Genomic DNA, 17,528 nt, shown 5'->3' with positions numbered 1-17,528 from the left:
TTGAACTGTGAAGTCTTTATTACTTCTATTAAAGATTTCTAATATTAAAGTAATTGATATTCATGGTAAGATCCCATTAAAACTATGGCCCTTGCTTTACCCATGCTCTTTATGAAATGTAGGAAAACGTAAACATTAAGTATATTGGCTGATGATTAATAATTAGAAATTATGTTTGTAATTTCACTGAAAATATGGCTGTATAAATACTTTAGCTGCTGAATTAGATTTTCATGAGTTGTGCCACATTTTAAGGCTGTTGTTCCTTCTGTAACTATATACAAGAAACATTATCAATTACATAGTTACTTACAGCACAAGCAAACCATAATTATATGTTCATCCTAGCTTTCACTCAAAGCTATGTTATAAATTCAATGTCTAAACAAATCTGTTCCAATGGATAAAGTATAAAGATCAGGTCTATAAGGTCAAAGACGGTATACACTTTTCAAGTTGTATAGCAGAGCTATATATACATTAAAAGCAGAGCTACCTCACAAACTCCTAAACCTGGAACTTTTTTTAAAAATTTGGATATAAAGATCAAGGTGGATATAAAAAAAAGAAAGGTGTCAAAATTTCAAAATTTGTTAGTATCTTAGTCCCTAGGGGAAGATTCTACCTAAAACCGCCACAGTACCTCCAAATACGTACCACTAAGAAATAACATAGATGAACCCCCTTTTCAATAGCTAGCTTTAAATGTGAAATGCAAATTAAGACTTCAGCTTCAGAACTTAATAGAGATATGCAGAATAATAAAATGAAGAGTTTGAAAACTCTTGGCAATGGAGAAGCAAAACCTTTATCTAAAATCTTACTTTGAAAATTAAGCCTCAAATCTAATAAATACATTTTAGATGCAAATAACTTGTAATTCATTGTCGGCGCGACTTTTAAAATCACTACTTCAAATTTTATACTATAAAAACTACTCTGACTTCAAAGACCAAGACTTTTCTTGAAAACATTGTTTTAATGAAGCAGTTATTTGATATCTCAAAGAAATGCAAGAGCTCATCAGATCGCTTTTATTCTGGAAATTACCTATTCCCATTTTAAATTTTGAATTGGTCAAATATATTTCCATGGGGAAAGAACTAGCATTAAAAGTTTGCTCCAGTGAACAAAATAACGTGCCTCACATATATAAATGTGGTGTTCTTTAGTAATCAAGAATGCATTTTGAATACTCTTGCCATATGTTCAAAAATGAAAAACTTCTCTTGCAAAGAAGCTTTAAAAAAAAAAAAAATCAAAGACGCTGAAATCCACATATTTTGGTGTGCACTAAATTCATCTTACAGACCCATCTCATTCTGACCACTCCAATTGGCCTGCTATGCATGTGACATATTAGGAGGCTCTTCTATCTGAAATAACACGATATTTTACATTCCATTAAAAAATGCTGGACACAGAGCTTCTATTATATATCATCTAAGGTTCTCAGCAATGTCAAAGTACATTTTGCTACCATATAGAAACTACCAGAAAGGCCTGGTCTTCAAAACTCAATTCCTCTCAATACTAACACAATCTTTTAGTAACATACACAATATGCCAGCAAGCCAGGAAACAAAATGAGGTCCCTTTTCTTTTTCTTTTATGGAAAACTGAATTCAAGTCCATTTTCATTCACAAAATACAGTCTGTCTTCATTATGGTAATATTACAAAGCACCAAAGCTGATTTACACAATTTCGTACAACCAGTTTTCTTAACGTATCAGCAACTTAGAGTACCTGAGGTGTTTCTGACAATGGAGGGGCAAAATTACACATTGGTTTTCTGCAGTTTGGGCTCACCATGCGGCTTTCAAATGTTAAACCCTCAGTTTTCACCCAGAGGGTTACTTCTCACAACCAGACTTTTTAGGCACTTATTGTCCCACACGTTATTTCACCAACTTTTCCATTTGGGAGGCATTATCTGAAAAAGGCACTTAGTGTCAGATTTCAAAGTTGCTATTTATTATATATACAGGCTGTTAAAATGCACTCAATTTCTCCAAATATATAAATTTTGACAAAAATTACTATCAATTAGGACAGTTATTTGCCTTTTGAATCAAGCTGGTACACTAAATGCTAGATTTACTATATTGCCCAGTCCGCCCTCTCCCCACTACAAAGGTAACTGTCACAAACAGCACAAGTTCCCTAAGAAAAGAGAGCCCAGGAAAGAGTAAGTAAATGTCAGTCACTGTAATTTAGAGAGGTCTTCTGAGCAATGATTCCTTGGGTTTTTAATAATTCTCTCTACTCACAAGCTACAATCTTCCTACAATATTATCTAGCATTAAATTTCCTAGGCCTTCAACTCTACGTGAAATTTTATTATCAATTAAAAAAGATAAGTTTTCAAATGACACTTACTTGCAGGAAAATGTGAAATGCACATTTAAACTATCTTAAAATAATAATAACCATAGCTGAATTGTAAATACTAGAAATCATAAATTGACTTCTGCTATGGGAAACTCAGCAAGACAAGTTTCTGGGGTGCTGCAAACCCAATAAGGTATCTTCTTACGTGTACAGTAAGGACCCTTATGTCATTACTAATACCATCCAGCTTCCCTGTATGAAGAGTTTGCATACTTACCCAGGAAGGCAAATGGAAAGTACACAGGGAGGAAGATGAACTGCAGCAAAGCCTTTGTCATATGATAGTGACCTATAAAGTATCAAATAAAGGTACATCATCAGTATGGTAGAGCTTTACAATTGAGTCCCAACTCCTGCAACATTTATGAAGGAAGGACCCCGAAACCCAGGAGTCCAGCTCCCCACCAACCCCTCCTTCTCACCATCTCCACCTCTACACTCGAACTGTGGGGCAATAAAGGCAAAGAAGCTCCCTGTATTCAAAGGGCAGAGGCTGAGGGGAGGGTAGCCCAGCTGGCATTCTAGGGTGTCTCCAGCACACTTGCCCCCTACTCCCGGTATGTACAAGGCAGTTGATCCATCCTGCAAACCCAAAACCCACATCGTGATCATTCATCAACTTGCACAAGTGATCGCCGCCCCCAGGACAAATGCACCAGGAACCAAATCATGGCAATCGATAGGCAGTCCGAGCCTCCCCGTGCCCAGGAGCCGGCCGGAGGTAGCAGGGCGACAGCAGCAGATCCAGCAGATCCAGGTAGCGCAGCCCTCAGCCCTGCAGACCTGGGCGGCCACAAATGTCGCCCCAACGCCCGGCCCCGGTCACAATCCCGAGATTGGAGATCGGAACCGAGTGGGGAAACACATTCACCAGAGCCCCCGGCGTCAAGTGCAGGGCCACCAGGTCTTTGAGATCGGGGTGGGGGGAGCTGGAAAACGGAGAGGGAGGAAGGGAGCGAGGGATCCCACCCCGGCTTTGTTGCTGGTCACCATCAAGTTTGCATCTTAGTACAAAATGTCGATCTTTAAGGCTGACAAGACAGAGGCAGAGGAAGAAAGAGAAAGGGAATAGAGTCCATCTTGCTTTGGGGAAGAGGGGGGAGAAAAAAAAATGAAGTGCAAAGCCCACACTCCGGGCGTAAAAGTCTGCTAAACACCTTTCCATAACGGAGGAGCAACGAGTGGGGTGTCCCCGTCCCCGTGCCCGCTCGAACTGGCGGCGGTCTGGACAGAAAACACCTCCTCCCTCTCCTCCTCTTCCTCCTCCTTCCCCTCCTCCTCCTCCCTCCCTCCCTCTCCTCCTCCTCCCGCGGGCCCCGGCGAAGATCCCGCCGCCACCGCCGCTGCCTCCGCTGCCCCCCGGGGAGGCACCGCCGCTCCGCCCGGCGCTGCCATTCCGGGCTTGGACCGCGCGGCGCGCGTGGGGCCGGGAGAGGGGTGGCCGCGCGGAGACGTCCGCGCCGGGGACCCCCTGCGCCCCCTCGCCGCGGGCTGGCTACAAAAGTCGCGCGAGCCGAGGTGGCGGCGGCGCGCAGAAGAGGCGCGCGTGGGGGCCCCACGTCGCGAGTGGGCAACCCCAGGGGATGGCGAAGAACGCCCCTCCCCGCGCGGGGAAAGTACCCCGGTCCCCGGCAGCCCGGCGTCCGCGGCCGGGAGACGAGAACTGGACGTGTCATTAGCAGGACAGGCAATGGTTTCAAAGCCCCAGGCCAATGACCATCAGCAGAGGCAGAGCTCGCTCCGTCCCCATCCCCCATCACCTCCACCCACCTTCCCCTTCGTACCCCCCCACCTCCACCCCACCTCGCGAAACTTTTCGGCGAGATCCACCTGGACTAATTTGTCCTCAGACAGTTAAAATATTGACTGGACCCTACACACCGAGAGGGAAGGGGAATGCACGCTTTATTATCCTTTCTACCGAAAGGAAAGCAAAAAATAGCTTCTCTCTCCGTCTCTCCCTCTCCCCCCCCTCCCTGTCGTACATGTTGTGTCTTCGCTTTTTGCATCGTTTCGTTTTACCTTCCTCATTTAGCTGAAATGATCGCGGATTATTTCACACATAAACGTGTTCCAGATTCCTGGATTCAGGGTCCTTGTAAATTACAGGACTCGGGTTTGGTCTCAGTTACATTAAGTTTCATACAATACCAAAAAATAAAATAATAATAAATTGCTGAGGGTGAGCGAGCGAGACGAGGTGGAGGAGGAAAAGAAACCTCGAGTCTGATTTCTGTAATTTACTAGCGACCCGGATCGCAGCAAATAACAGTGGAACACGAGTGTGGCTTAAGAGGGCTGGGGAGCTCTTTCTAGAGGCATCGACCCCATCCCCGGATAAAGGATCTGCAAGTTTTCTGTCATCGCGACCATGCAATGCCATCACTTACCTTCAGAAATAAGACTTTAAACAGCCAAGGCCTTCCTCCTCCCCTCCACCACCCCCCCCCCCGCCAGCTTCGCTCTCTCCACCTTAAACTTATTGACACAACATAATCCCACATTCAAGCAAAATCCTGACACAGCCTCCCTCCTCCTCTTCCCCCTCCTCTCTTCCCTCCCGTTCTCTCGTTCGCTCTCCCTCTCGTCCTCTCCGGTTTTCTCTCGCTCTCTCTCTTGCCCTCACCCCCCGCCCCCGCCGGCTTTCCCTCCCTCTTCTCTCTCCCCTTCTCCCTCGCCCTCTTCCCCCTCTCCCCTATTCTTCCTCCTAGCCACTCTGGCACTAAAACAGCACTTTCTCTACTCGCCGCGCATTTGGTTAGGGGTGGGGGGGTGAGAGGGCACCGATCTCCGGGGCCGGAACACCCAAATCCCAACTCTCCAGATGAACGAGCAACTGGGCTGCTGTTCCCGGTCACCGACGCAGACGAAACGTTCGATAAATCCACTGAGGGCTGGCTCCTTGTACCTTCCTCCCCTGCCCCGACTCCCCAGGCCCCACCTCCCCGGCAGCCGAGCCCAGGCTGGGCTCCACGTACTTTCGCCGAGATGAAGTTTGGGGCTCCCCAGGCGGCCAAGAGCCGCCCGGCCGCCCGCCGGCGTGAGGGCTCTGTTGTTGTTTTCCTCGGGCTGCTCCTGCCCGCGCCGCGGCTCCCGTGCCCCTCTCGGGCGGCGCTGCCTGTGTGCCGAGAGGTGCTGGTTGCAAACGCAGCCTGGCACCGGCTGGCCTACTACTCCCCAGCCCGGCCCCCAGCCTCCCGCCCGCAGGGCACTGCCTTCGCGCCCCCCGCTCGCCGCCGGCGCGGCCGCGGCGACCCTCGCCCCCGACCTCTCCCGACCCAAAGTTTTGGCGGAGGGGTAAAGTGCCCGGGGAGCGGGCCGGCTGGCGGCGGCTCCGGACGCGCGGGGTTCCCTCCGTCTTCCTCAAGTCCAGCCTACCGGCTGCCGCCACAGCCGCCGCCGCCGCTGCTCCTGCCGCGGAGTCCTTGGGGCTGCAGCCCGGCGGCTCGCAAGTGAGTAGGAAAACAGAAAGTGCGGGGAGAGCGCCCGGGAAGGGCTGGGGATGGGGGGGCGCTTACCTCGCGGGCTCGCCGGGCGCGAGGGCGTGTGTGTGGCTCGCCCTCAGCGGCCAGTCAGGGGTTCTCTATGGGAAAGTGGAGAGAGAGGAGCTCGCGGAGCCGCTCTGCCTCCGCTTCACTGTACACTGCTCCACATACAGTACATGCAGCCAGGAGAGACTGAAAACACTCATTTTATATAAGGCAGCCTGCCATTGGCCCGCTCCGTGATGGACAGGCCGCGCGGCCAAACAGAAGGCCCGTTACACCCAAACACACGCACACATACACACATTTTACAGAGACACACAAAGATCATCACATTTTCTATTTTCTAATGTTCGGGACCTGTAGACAGTAGGAGAGGACAGGTAGAGAGGCCCAGCAGAGTGGGTTGCGAGCGAAAATCCCTGTCTGCACCAAGTTGCAAGGCTTGAAACTGGTGTCCTTTTGACTTGGGAGGGTTATAGTAATAAACTACAACTCCACTGGATATGGAAGTGAGGGGGTTTTTTTTTCTTTTTTTTTTTTTTAATCGTTGCCTTGTGGTGCCCCATGGAAGAGGCGTGCATTGTGTTATGATTTTACAGCCTGACCTGGCTAACAAGTGGCCAGGAAAGGCTTTTATCAGCTTGGATTTCTTTTGTCAATGGGTTAACTATCACATAGGCCAAAACAGTGCGAGATAAGTTTATTAGGACCGTAAGCACTGAGGTTGTTAGTGCCTCATTCGTAGGTAAATTGAGAAAAATCAACACAACAATACACAGAAACAAAGATAAACATTTTGCTGAAATAGCCACTCTACTTTTAGCTGGTCAGAGGACTGCAGATCACCTGCGTGGGCATACAAACAGTGCTGTAAAGTAGAATAAGTCATGGAAGATCGGCTATTGCCCCTTTTCCTTAAAAATAGCCCTTCTGAATCAATATATGCAAGATTTATATTTTGCATATTATATATATATTTACTTTCCATATTTCACATCATATGTGAACATCACATGTTGGTTGACTTTGGGAGATGGAGAACCCAAGGGCTCTTCTTTCTGATTTTTTTTCTGTGATGCATCTTTGACAGATTATATTTGACAGTCCTATATAAACAAGTCAACAGGTTGCTGGGAAAAAAACAGCTGGAAACTAAGAGGAATAAATTCTAGACCCAACTCTTAAACTCGCTAAACAATCTTGAGCAACTACTTTAGCCTCTTTAATGCCCAGATTTGGTTTGGGGTTTTGTTTTCATTTTTTCTTTTAAGGTTAAAATAAGAAGCTTCTCCCAGTTTTCCTTCACTAAATGTTTATTCAGCATCTACTGTGTACCAGGCATTATCATAGGCCCTAGATGTTTTCTTACGGTTCTTTCTGATTTAAGAGTCTGTGAATTATTCTTAAACACAAACATTTTGAAGATTAAATAAACATCACGATTTTATGGCCTAGATGCGTAGCTTTAAAACTTAAAGGAAAGCTGGATAAGAGAACTTATTTCAAATCCCGCTTTATTTGCATGATGTTATGTTGAGATTTTTCTCTCACATCCATAAAGTTATCGAATGAGTGTGTATGTGCGTGTGTGCGAAAGACTGGGAACCAGAAACAGATACAGAGAAAATTTAAGTTTATGAAGTTTAGACAACAAACAGTGGTATTTAGAAATGTGATGTTTTGTTTATTTTTTAAAGGAAAATAATTTTTAAAAGGGAAAAGTATATAAAACCACAGCATTTTAAACTGATAATATTAAAGATTATATTAATGATGCTCTGCATTTAGTTGACAGAAGGAACAAAGTGTTCTTTATCCACATTACACACTGCTTTGAGATTGGTGCTAAGTATTGTTATCTCTATTTTATCCATCAGAGAATATTACACATTCTGCTCAAGATTACACAGAATACCAGTGAAGAAGGAACTTAACCCCAGGACTCTTTAATACCCAACACAGGTTTTAAATAACTTGACAGTCCTTCCTTCCAAATGACAAACTTCAGGGACAAGAGACAGATAGAGGAAAAGCCAGAAAAACTTTCTCAGGATTTCACTGTTCTCTTTTTTGAAGAGGAAAAAAAAAAAAAAAAAAAATCAGCACAAGTTGCTATATTTAATTGCTGAGTGAAGTGCTGTGAATTATTTGCTAGTATATTCATGTTATGAAAACTGTGAAAGACTTGCCCACTCCCCACCCCTACCCCCAACCCCAGCCATAGGAAAACATTCTTTATTTCTTTATGGTCTCAAAGATTTTTTTTTTTCTTTTTGGTTGAAGTATACTTAGCTTAGCAGGATTATTTAGAGTTACATTTTCAAACTTTTAGATCACCCATTGCTATCAGTAAAATGTTTGAGTGAGTATCCTCAATATATGTATATTTCTGTATATGTTTTTTAAAATGTACCACTACATGGATATATTATTTATTATTACAAAGCGTGCAATCACAGAAACTAAATGAAAAAGCGTGAGATAAAAATAAAAGTTAAGGGAATTCCCTGGCGGTCCAGTGGTGAGGGCTCACCAGGCCAGGTTCGATCCCTGGTCGGGGAACTAAGATCAGCAAGCCACATGGTGCAGCCAAAAATAAAATAAAATAGAAGTTAAATAAGAGTTTTAATATTTTCTCCCCACACTCCTATGATATAGTCTTATCACGTGCCCCAGGGTTTTTGTATTCAAGTTTGGAGACCTCTGACAGTACAAGGTACTAACTGACCAGGACTGATGCAAGGGAGCATGAAGAAGTGCATAGAAATGATTAGTTGCAAGTCATTACTGCTACTGGAAAACTGGTGGGTCCACAGAGCCTTTAGATTCGGATAACGGCACATTTTTTTAACACAAATTATATATTGGTGGTGTATTGGGCATTATGTGGCAGTATAAGCCGTCATTCAGTACTCTGTTGCAGATCATTTATTGAGAAGGATCTATGTGCTAGGTAGGCACTGTGCATACCAGAATTTTGGAAAAGGAAAATTGCCTGTTCCTAGAAGTGATGGAATACAACTCCAGTCTCTTGTGTGATAGGTAAAGCCTTGCCACGAAGTAAGGAGAAGAGGCTTAGAACTAAATGTAATGTAGCACTTTACCATTTATCATTTAGGAAATACTTTTTAGAATTTTAATTATCTTATTTAAAAATAAATATCAAGAAATTTTAAATGCCAGTAGTGCCCCAAAATTAAAAATATGAAAAATCATAGCTTTCAGGGAGTTTATTTAATTTTTATAATGTAGGGTTATGAAAAGAAAAATAACCGTTGGTTTCCTGAGTAAAATGGCATTCAAAAGGGTCTCCAAGAAAGGGTTTTTCCTTTCTTGTTTTCACATTTGATGGTCAATCACAGGTTGAACTCATGGTTAGCATATTCCTCTTTTTCATGGCCTTGATTGTCCATTTTCTTAATTTCATTTTGAAATAAAATAATTTCAAAATAATTTGGGAAGAGTAAATTTAAATATATGTGTAAATGTGCACATACAAGTGTTTATGTGTACATGTGTATATATCTATAAACAACTTTTTACTTCCTTATTTTACGTTATTTCTTTATTCAGTCCTATTTCAAATCCTGATTTCACCACTTCCTAACTGTGTAACCTTGGACAAATTCCTTGATTGGGCCAAGACTGAGTTTCCTAGTTTGTAGGATAACAAGAGAAACCATAAATGAAACAATCCATATAAAATGCTTAAACCTGGAACATACTGAACATTCAATACATATTATTTTTATCTTTCACACATACAAGCCTATACAGCTGCTTTACAGAATGTTTTCTAAGACTTAACCTTCACATCAAATGGAGCTTATAGAACTTGTTGCAACTTACTTGCCCAGTGTTTGCAATTTCCTTTTAGCGTGCATTCTACTAACTCCAGCATCTCTGCACATAAAAGGGATGTCAGCCTGATCCCAGGATAAAGCAAACATCCTATTGGGTGGCCATTATTAAGCACCTGAAAAGGCAAACTTGTAATAAATCATTCCTTGAAACAAGCCTTGCTTTGTGCATTGAAACTCTAGATAGTTGCAGAGAGGAGGGTCTGCCTTACATAACAATTTTTGACTTGTACTTGACCTTGCTGAGCTTCACTTTCTTTTCTCATATAAGAGAAAAATAGAGAAAATCACACCTCTTTCCCCAAGGCCAATGCAAAGGGACTAAAAATTAGAACTTGGACAGCTGGACCACTTCTCAGCACCAATGCAAAAATTCATAATCTTGAAGAGAACCAGCTTCTACTGGATCCCAGCAGAGTTGGGGGTAGAAAGAAAGAGGAAAACACCCTGCTTTCCTAGAGCAGTGCTAGCCAAATCATCTTGGAATTCCCTCTCTCCTGTGATCTTCTGTAGCATTTTATCTATATTACTCTTAAGGCATTCAAATGCCTTACCTTGTATTACATTATTTGTATGTTGATAGAGATCTCTATTTGATGGCAAACACCTTGAAGAAAATGATGTTTCATCCGTCAATTTGTTTTCCAGCAGTTGCTAGCACAATAGCCTGTACATTGCCTAACACGTAACAGTAACTCAACAAAGATTTGTAAAACAAATGAACAAAACATGCAAAAACAAACAAATAAAAAACTATAAATTTTAAAAAGAATCAGAGAGAATCGAGGGATGAGACAGGTGCCAGAGAACGTTGGGCGTCCCAGGTACATGGTGAACAGAACTTACATTATAGTCATCATAGGTTATACCCACATATTGTTTAAATTTTCTAAAGCACCTTTACCTTTGAGATAGCTTGTCATACTCACTAAAATCCACGTGAGGTAGGTGAGACAGATAGAGGGAACTTCTTTTTAAAGATGAAAAAAATTGAAGCAGGGGGATTTCCCTGGTGGCGCAGTGGTTAAGAATTCACCTGCCAATGCAGGGGACAAGGGTTCGATCCCTGGTCCGGGAAGATCCCACATGCCGTGGAGCAACTAAGCCCGTTCACCACAACTACTGAGCCTGTGCTCTAGAGCCCTCGAGCCACAACTACTGAGCCCGCGTGCTGCAACTACTGAAGCCCATGCGCCTAGAGCCCGTGCTCCTCAACAAGAGAAGCCACCACAATGAGAAGCCCGTGCACCACACGGAAGAGTAGCCCCAGCTCGCCGCAACTAGAGAAAGCCCGCAGGCAGCAACGAAAACCCAACACAGCCAAAAATAATAAATAAATTAAATAAATAAATTTATTTTAAAAAATTGAAGCAGGGAAAGGTTAAATGATTCTCTCAATATTATACAGCCAGTAGCAGCGCTGGGGTAGTAGTAAGGTTCTAGACACCTAGTTCTGCAAGCTTTCTGCCTTAGGTAGCAGGCAGGGGAAGGGGGAGTTGCCAAGGCGTCACTTAAGGATCATACCATAAAAATAGTTCTCTAAGTGGATGATGATTTTACACTAATGGTTTTGATAATAAAGTCAGTAAGCACTAGCATTAGCATTAGACAGCCCTTCTAGCCACCGTCTCATTAGAAGCTTCAACAACATCCCGAACAGGGAAGGTATACTGTGACACATCCAGCTCTTGGGAACTCCTTTCTTCCCAAGACAATCTATTTCATCTTCTGATGGTTTTGACCACTACAGAGTTCTTCCAAATCTTTGACATACCTTCTCTCCTCCTAAAACATACCTTCTCTCCTCCTAAGTGTTATCCAGTGTTCCTTTTTCTATTCCCTGGTTACCACATAGAACAATCTAATCCCTTTTCCATGTGCCACTTGAATTATGTGAAGACAGCTCTCATGACCGCCTCCTGCTTTGAGCTGTACCTTTTCCAGGTGAACAGTCCCGGTTCCTTAAATCATTCTTCCTATTCCTGATTCTTGGTCTTCTCTCAAACCCTGCCTATTGTCCTTCACGTGGGATATCTAGAGCAGGTGGGGGCGGAGGCAGTGTGCAGTACAGCATGACCATGGCTCCCTTCTCTCTGATACAAAATTTCTATTACTGCAACCTAAGATGGAACTTGCTTTTTTGGCAGCACATCACTCTGCTGACCATTATTGTGCTTATTCTCCAAAAAAACCTTTTGTTTGAAATGTGGGCTGTTAAGCCATGTCTCCTCCATTCTATTATACGATTTATTTTGGGGAAACTGAGGCATAAGCTTTTATAACCCTGTGGTTGTATAGTGGTTAAGATTCAAGGCTTTGGAGTTAAAACAACATGAGTTCAGAGCTTGGATGCAGCAGTTACCAATTTGTGTGGACAAATTTTAAAACCTGTCTTTGCTTCAGTTCTTCATGTGTAAAGGGGAGGGTAATATGTAACTCATAAGGTTATTGAAAGGATTTGATAAAAATAATGTATATAAAATACTTAAAACAGTGCTTTCATATAAAAAGTATTCAATAAATGGTAGAGTTTTCTTTTTTCTTTAGCTGATGAAATTCAGCCCAGAATTCCATTTTGCCAGCATCTTTTTGTATGCTGATTATTTCATTCAACATATTTGCTATTGATCTCACTATCCTTGGTTCATTCACAAATTTGATGCCTTCTTTACATTTTTCCAAGTCATTTTTAAAAGCATTGTCTAAGGCGGAACCTAGAGCACCTACCCCCAACAGGTAGACATTGATCATTAATCAGCACTCCCATGACCACAGTTGTTGAATCTGTGATAGAGCCACCTAATTTCACCTAAATTTTAAAAATTTAAAGCTGGAAATTCCCTGGTGGTCTAGTGGTTAGGATTTGGCGCTTTCACTGCCATGGCCCGGGGTTCAATCCCTGGCTGGGGAACTGAGATCCCTTGAGGCCCAAAAAGAAAAAAAAAAAAATTTAAACCTAAAGAAATTTATAAAGAATAATATAAAATAGCAATCATGTAGGAGCTTTATTATAACTTAACATATTATTATATTGCCTCAGATTTCTTTATAAGAAATAAAACATTGAATATACAATTGAAGCCCCATTCGCTGGTCCAGTTCCTCTCCAGTTCTCCCCAGAGGTGACCATTATTTTGTAATTTCACTCTCATCCTATCCATATTTTTTGCAGCCCACTCATGAAGACGTCTGATGTGGTTTTGTCAAAAGGCTTTATGAAATTTTCATTCACTAATGTTACCAGAGAGGAGTTCTTTGATGGGTGGGTTATACTAATTCTGGTTAATTAAAACAAAAAGAGGAAATTATGGACTGATGAGAAGGCTCTTAGAAATAAAAGAAAAGCTGCAGAACCAGATCTCAGAAAGCCCAGGGGCATTGTCAACTCCAGGGATTGAGATCACTTTTGGTGAGAATATCTTCATTATGATGAATTTGCTCAAACTCTTTTCCTTCCTTTCTTTGTGCCACTAAAAAGAGTGGAATGGAAGAGTCCACTTGCCCTTATCCAAGTTTTATGCTTACTCTTTGGCCGAAGTAGAAGAGGACACTTTGCTTGACTCTCCCACCGAGATTGCATGGTTACATGCTGTGGGGAGGAGGGGGCATTGTTGGAGGCGGCAGGGAGCTGAGTTAGTACAGAATTATTTAGATGGATGCAATGTGTTGGTAACATTCTGCTTCTTGGTGGATTCACAGGTGCTCATTTTATAACTGACATAGATGCTACATTACTCTTTTGTATGTATCAAATATATTTTGAAAATACTTTAAGAAAACAATAGAAAAAAAGATTGCGTACAAAGGCTATTAGCTTTCCAAAGTGAAACTGGAGTACTACTAAGAGAAGAAGGCAAATAGATACTAGGCAGGTAAAAACAAGAGATCTGTAACACATCCAACAGCCACAGTGCAACTGAGCTATCAGTTTATTAACCTTGTTACAAAAGAAAAATAGATTTAGGCTAGTCTTAGGAACTCCATGCTGGCTTCTAGCGATTACTTGGTCCTTTTTTTGAGTACACGCAGATCTTTCCTTCACTTGCTTATCTTAGTCAGATTTCATTTTGTTCCAAGGACCATAAAGCCACTCAGATAAGCTTAAGAGAAAAGGGAACTTAATTGTGCAAATATTGGGGTCTTTCACAGAACTCAAGTGCAGTAAGGACAATCAGGTGTGGAAACAAAAACACATGGCCTCCTTTGCTGTCAATGCCACCAGGTGAGGGGCAAGGATTCCCCTATAATGGAGGGCTGCTCTCTTGGTGTTTGTAAGCAGAAATTGTCCTCTAAAGTGAGGACAGGGATGGGAGGATATAATGGGCGTTCCACTACATAGCACTTTCTAGAATATTATCTAGGCTCGGTATCTCATTTACGACTGTATAATTTGCAGAATCCACCTTTCTTCCCCTAATCCCAAGAAATTTAACTAGAGTGTTTATGGCCTGATTTTTATACTCACATATATTTAGAAATAAATTATTTCCTTGTATGTTTGTTTATTTATTTGTTATATCCCTTGACTCGTTCCAGAAAGGATTTCCATTGGTGTTCAACAGTGCAAACTTAACTGCATATTTTCTCAAGACTCTCGGGTATTATTCAATAGAGCTCGGAAATCTGAACACATTTAGAGTGCCTAGGTGGTCTCTTAAATTTTTTTAAACTTATTTTTACTTCCTATTACATTCTACAGCGATCTCCTCAAACTAGCTAAATAAAAGGGGGATTTATTAGAATCACCACACAGGTAAAGTTACGGCAAGGAACAACCAACAGAAAGCTATAATTTAAACCCCAAACGAAGTGAGATTATCAAGGCTCGGAGATACGCAATAGGCCAGGGACATTTTCTGAAGCTGCACTTGCAATGTGGGAAGTACAACTCATGAGAAAGGTTCCTTTTACCTGAAGTGGGATGGGACAGACAGGAGAGGCATACAATTGAGAAGTTAACTAAAACAGTGATGTTTTGAGGTAATGGAGCTAAAACTAAGGGGGAAAGGTTGTGTTAAATAATGGTTTTTATATGAATTCACTTCTAGGCTCACCCTCACCATATGGAGTTATTGACAAAAACAAATCTATTGAGGATGGCTGACCAGAAAGGACAGCTTTAAAAGAATAGTGTGACAGTGCTTAAAAAGGAAGCATTAAATGTTACCTGAAATCAGACTGAAGTCTCTTTACAGTGGAAGAATCGACTCCAGGTCTTAGGAGGATTTAGCTATTTGCAAAGGGATGTTTTCCTTTTCCATCATTTGACACTTTTTCTTACAATACCATCTTCTTCATTCAAAAACCAAGATTTCTAGTCTGTTGGATTGCTAAAGTCCTCTTTCCAAATATCAGATCGACTGTTACAAGTCTGTTAAAGTGCTGACCTTTGGCCAGTGCTATTTGAGAGAAGGAAAAATGAAATGAGTAACTTTGCTTGTCACAATATAGAAGGAGAGAGGAAGGGAAGAAAGGAAAGAAGGAAAGAAATAGGAAGGGAAGGAAGAAAGGTATATTCTAAGAGAAGTTATGCTGGGATGACTTCAGAATTCACCCACCCTTGGCTCTGACTTTACATTTAGATGTGACCTGAGTAGGAGCTAAAGAGGGGGAAGAAATAAATATAAAAGAAACCTTTCCCTAAGTAGATAATTCTGAATTAGAAGAAGAAAGGCTTTTCAGCAACATCTGGGTCCCCAGCATCAGACAGGGGGATAAGGGTCTCTCTGCCCTCTAAGTCCCCAACTGCTCCAGACATAACAAAGTCAATGGCTGCAACCAGACGAGGCGTCCTTTGGCCACCCTGCCTTAGATGATTGGTATCTTCCCGCTATACCTTAACTGCTCAGTGGAGTCCCATTGCTTCTCTCCAGTCTTACTTGCTCTGTTCACAAGAGAAAAGCAGGCAGCAGAAAGCTCTCACTTTTTCATCCCCCACCACTGTATCCAGTCTTCCCTTCCCAGTTTAGAGGCTGTATCTGCCTTCACCTACTGGAGTTGTCTCTAGCACTCCAAAAGAGGAAGGGCCAGTGATCTGACAGGTATTGCAAAGTGATGAGTAGAGAGGAGCTGGTCCGCATTCTTGGTGATTGTCTGCAAAACCAGTGGCTTTTCAGTCCTAAGTGAAGTAAGGTAGAAAGAGGCATCCACTAAAGTTCAAACTATTCTCCTGGTGAGGTTGGAAGAAAGAACCAAGCTCTAGGAGCCACTAAGTTTCATGGGTCACGCATCCATTAATTCATTCAACAGCATTTGTGAAGTGCCTTCTCTGCGTCAGGAACTGTGGTTATTGTAAGAGATACCAAGTAGATGTGGTCCCGTGCTAATGGAGCCCATGGTCTAGCAGCAGAGATGGATATAATACACAACATGATACAAAATGCTCCTTGGGGGCTTCCCTGGTGGCGCAGTGGTTGAGAATCTGCCTGCCAATGCAGGGGACACAGGTTCGAGCCCTGGTCTGGGAAGATCCCACATGCCGCGGAGCAACTGGGCCCGTGAGCCACAACTACTGAGCCTGCGCTCCGCAACAAGAGAGGCCGCGATAGTGAGAGGCCCGCGCACCGCGATGAAGAGTGGCCCCCCGCTTGCCACAACTAGAGAAAGCCCTCGCACAGAAACGAAGACCCAACACAGCAAAAAAATAAATAAATAAATAAATAAATAAGAGTTTCTAAAAAAAGAAAAAAAAAATGCTCCTTGGAATCACGGATGGAGGCAGAGCAAGCCAGTTTACAATGCTGAAGGAATCTAAAAGTAGAGGAGCAAATGCAGGATCTGAGGGTGCTAAAGCTTTAGCTGTTTTCAAGGGTAAAGAGGTTTTCCTTCGCTAAGGAAAAAGGCTGGATTATGGGATCTTTAGATTCTTAGATTGGCTTTGTATTCTACATAAAAGAAAATACTATTTTGGGACATGTCCTTTTTATGATTTTTGTGGTCAGTATTCTTCTTTTAAAATTCTAGGGTTTGTGTGTACTAGTGAGTGGCTGGGAGAGATTATTTTGTTCGCCTCAGAAATTTCAGTAGGAGGGTAAATGTATTAGGAGTATTCAACAGCAACAAAAAAGTTTAAGTATTGGTGGTTATAAGAAGATATGTCAGAAAATATGATGCATTGGAGGTTTCAGGTGGCAGCTACACTGAACAAAAGAAGTTTACGTGCTAGCAACAAGAATCACCATTTCCATAGTTAAAGCATGTCTAGCAAGAATGGCAAGCACTGGATAGTGATGTAGATTTTAGTTTTTATTTATATTTTGGAGAGGCATAATTACATTTTGACCTTATGTCATTTTTTATGAAATAGACCTGTTACTCTGCTGGGGTTGTGTATCTTTGGTAAGCTATGCAATTTGTATTGACATTTGCTTTATCTGTGCATGTTCATAGGGTGTGTGTGAATGAAGACTCCAGTGGAGACAGAATTGCTTAGAGCTTTAGGAGCTGGTGCTTCTGGAGTCAGAAAGATCTGAATTCAAACATTGGCTCTGCTATTTACTAGTCATGTGACTTTGGATAAGCTTCTTTTTTTTTTTCTTTTTTTTAAGGTGACATTGTTCATAACGTTACATAAATTTCATGTGTACAACATTATATTTATACTTCTGTATACACTACAGCATGCTCACCACCAAAATTTGGTTTCCATCCATTGGACAAACACCTTAAACCTGCTAAGCCTTAGTCCTCAGTTTCATAAACTCTAAGATGAAGATTATAATGGTCCCTACCTGTCAGGCTTATTGTGAGAATTAAACAAGATGCTGCATATAAAAACAGTCTCTGAC

The 17,528-nt window shown here is 42.3% G+C and overlaps 1 protein-coding gene across 6 annotated transcripts in view; it reads right to left on the bottom strand.

Moving 5' to 3' along the window:
* Positions 1-6,038, bottom strand: part of BBX (BBX high mobility group box domain containing) — a 279,825-nt gene extending 273,787 nt beyond the window's left edge. For 3 of the 6 annotated variants that reach the window (XM_061194149.1, XM_061194150.1, XM_061194156.1), the window contains exon 1: positions 1,749-1,826. In XM_061194149.1, coding sequence (XP_061050132.1) covers positions 1,749-1,814 — 66 coding nt within the window. In that variant the 5' untranslated portion in view covers positions 1,815-1,826. Of the gene's footprint in view, positions 1-1,748; positions 1,827-2,610; positions 2,683-5,371; positions 5,455-5,911 lie in introns of those variants that run through there. The other 3 variants (XM_061194151.1, XM_061194153.1, XM_061194152.1) reach the window with 2 other exon arrangements.
* Between the last annotated feature and the right edge of the window lie 11,490 nt (positions 6,039-17,528).

This window comes from Eubalaena glacialis, chromosome 6, assembly GCF_028564815.1.
Source record: "Eubalaena glacialis isolate mEubGla1 chromosome 6, mEubGla1.1.hap2.+ XY, whole genome shotgun sequence".
NCBI classification, from domain to species: domain Eukaryota; kingdom Metazoa; phylum Chordata; class Mammalia; order Artiodactyla; family Balaenidae; genus Eubalaena; species Eubalaena glacialis.
The sequence above is the reverse complement of the archived record's forward strand: the minus strand, read 5'-3'. Positions and strand labels throughout refer to the sequence as shown.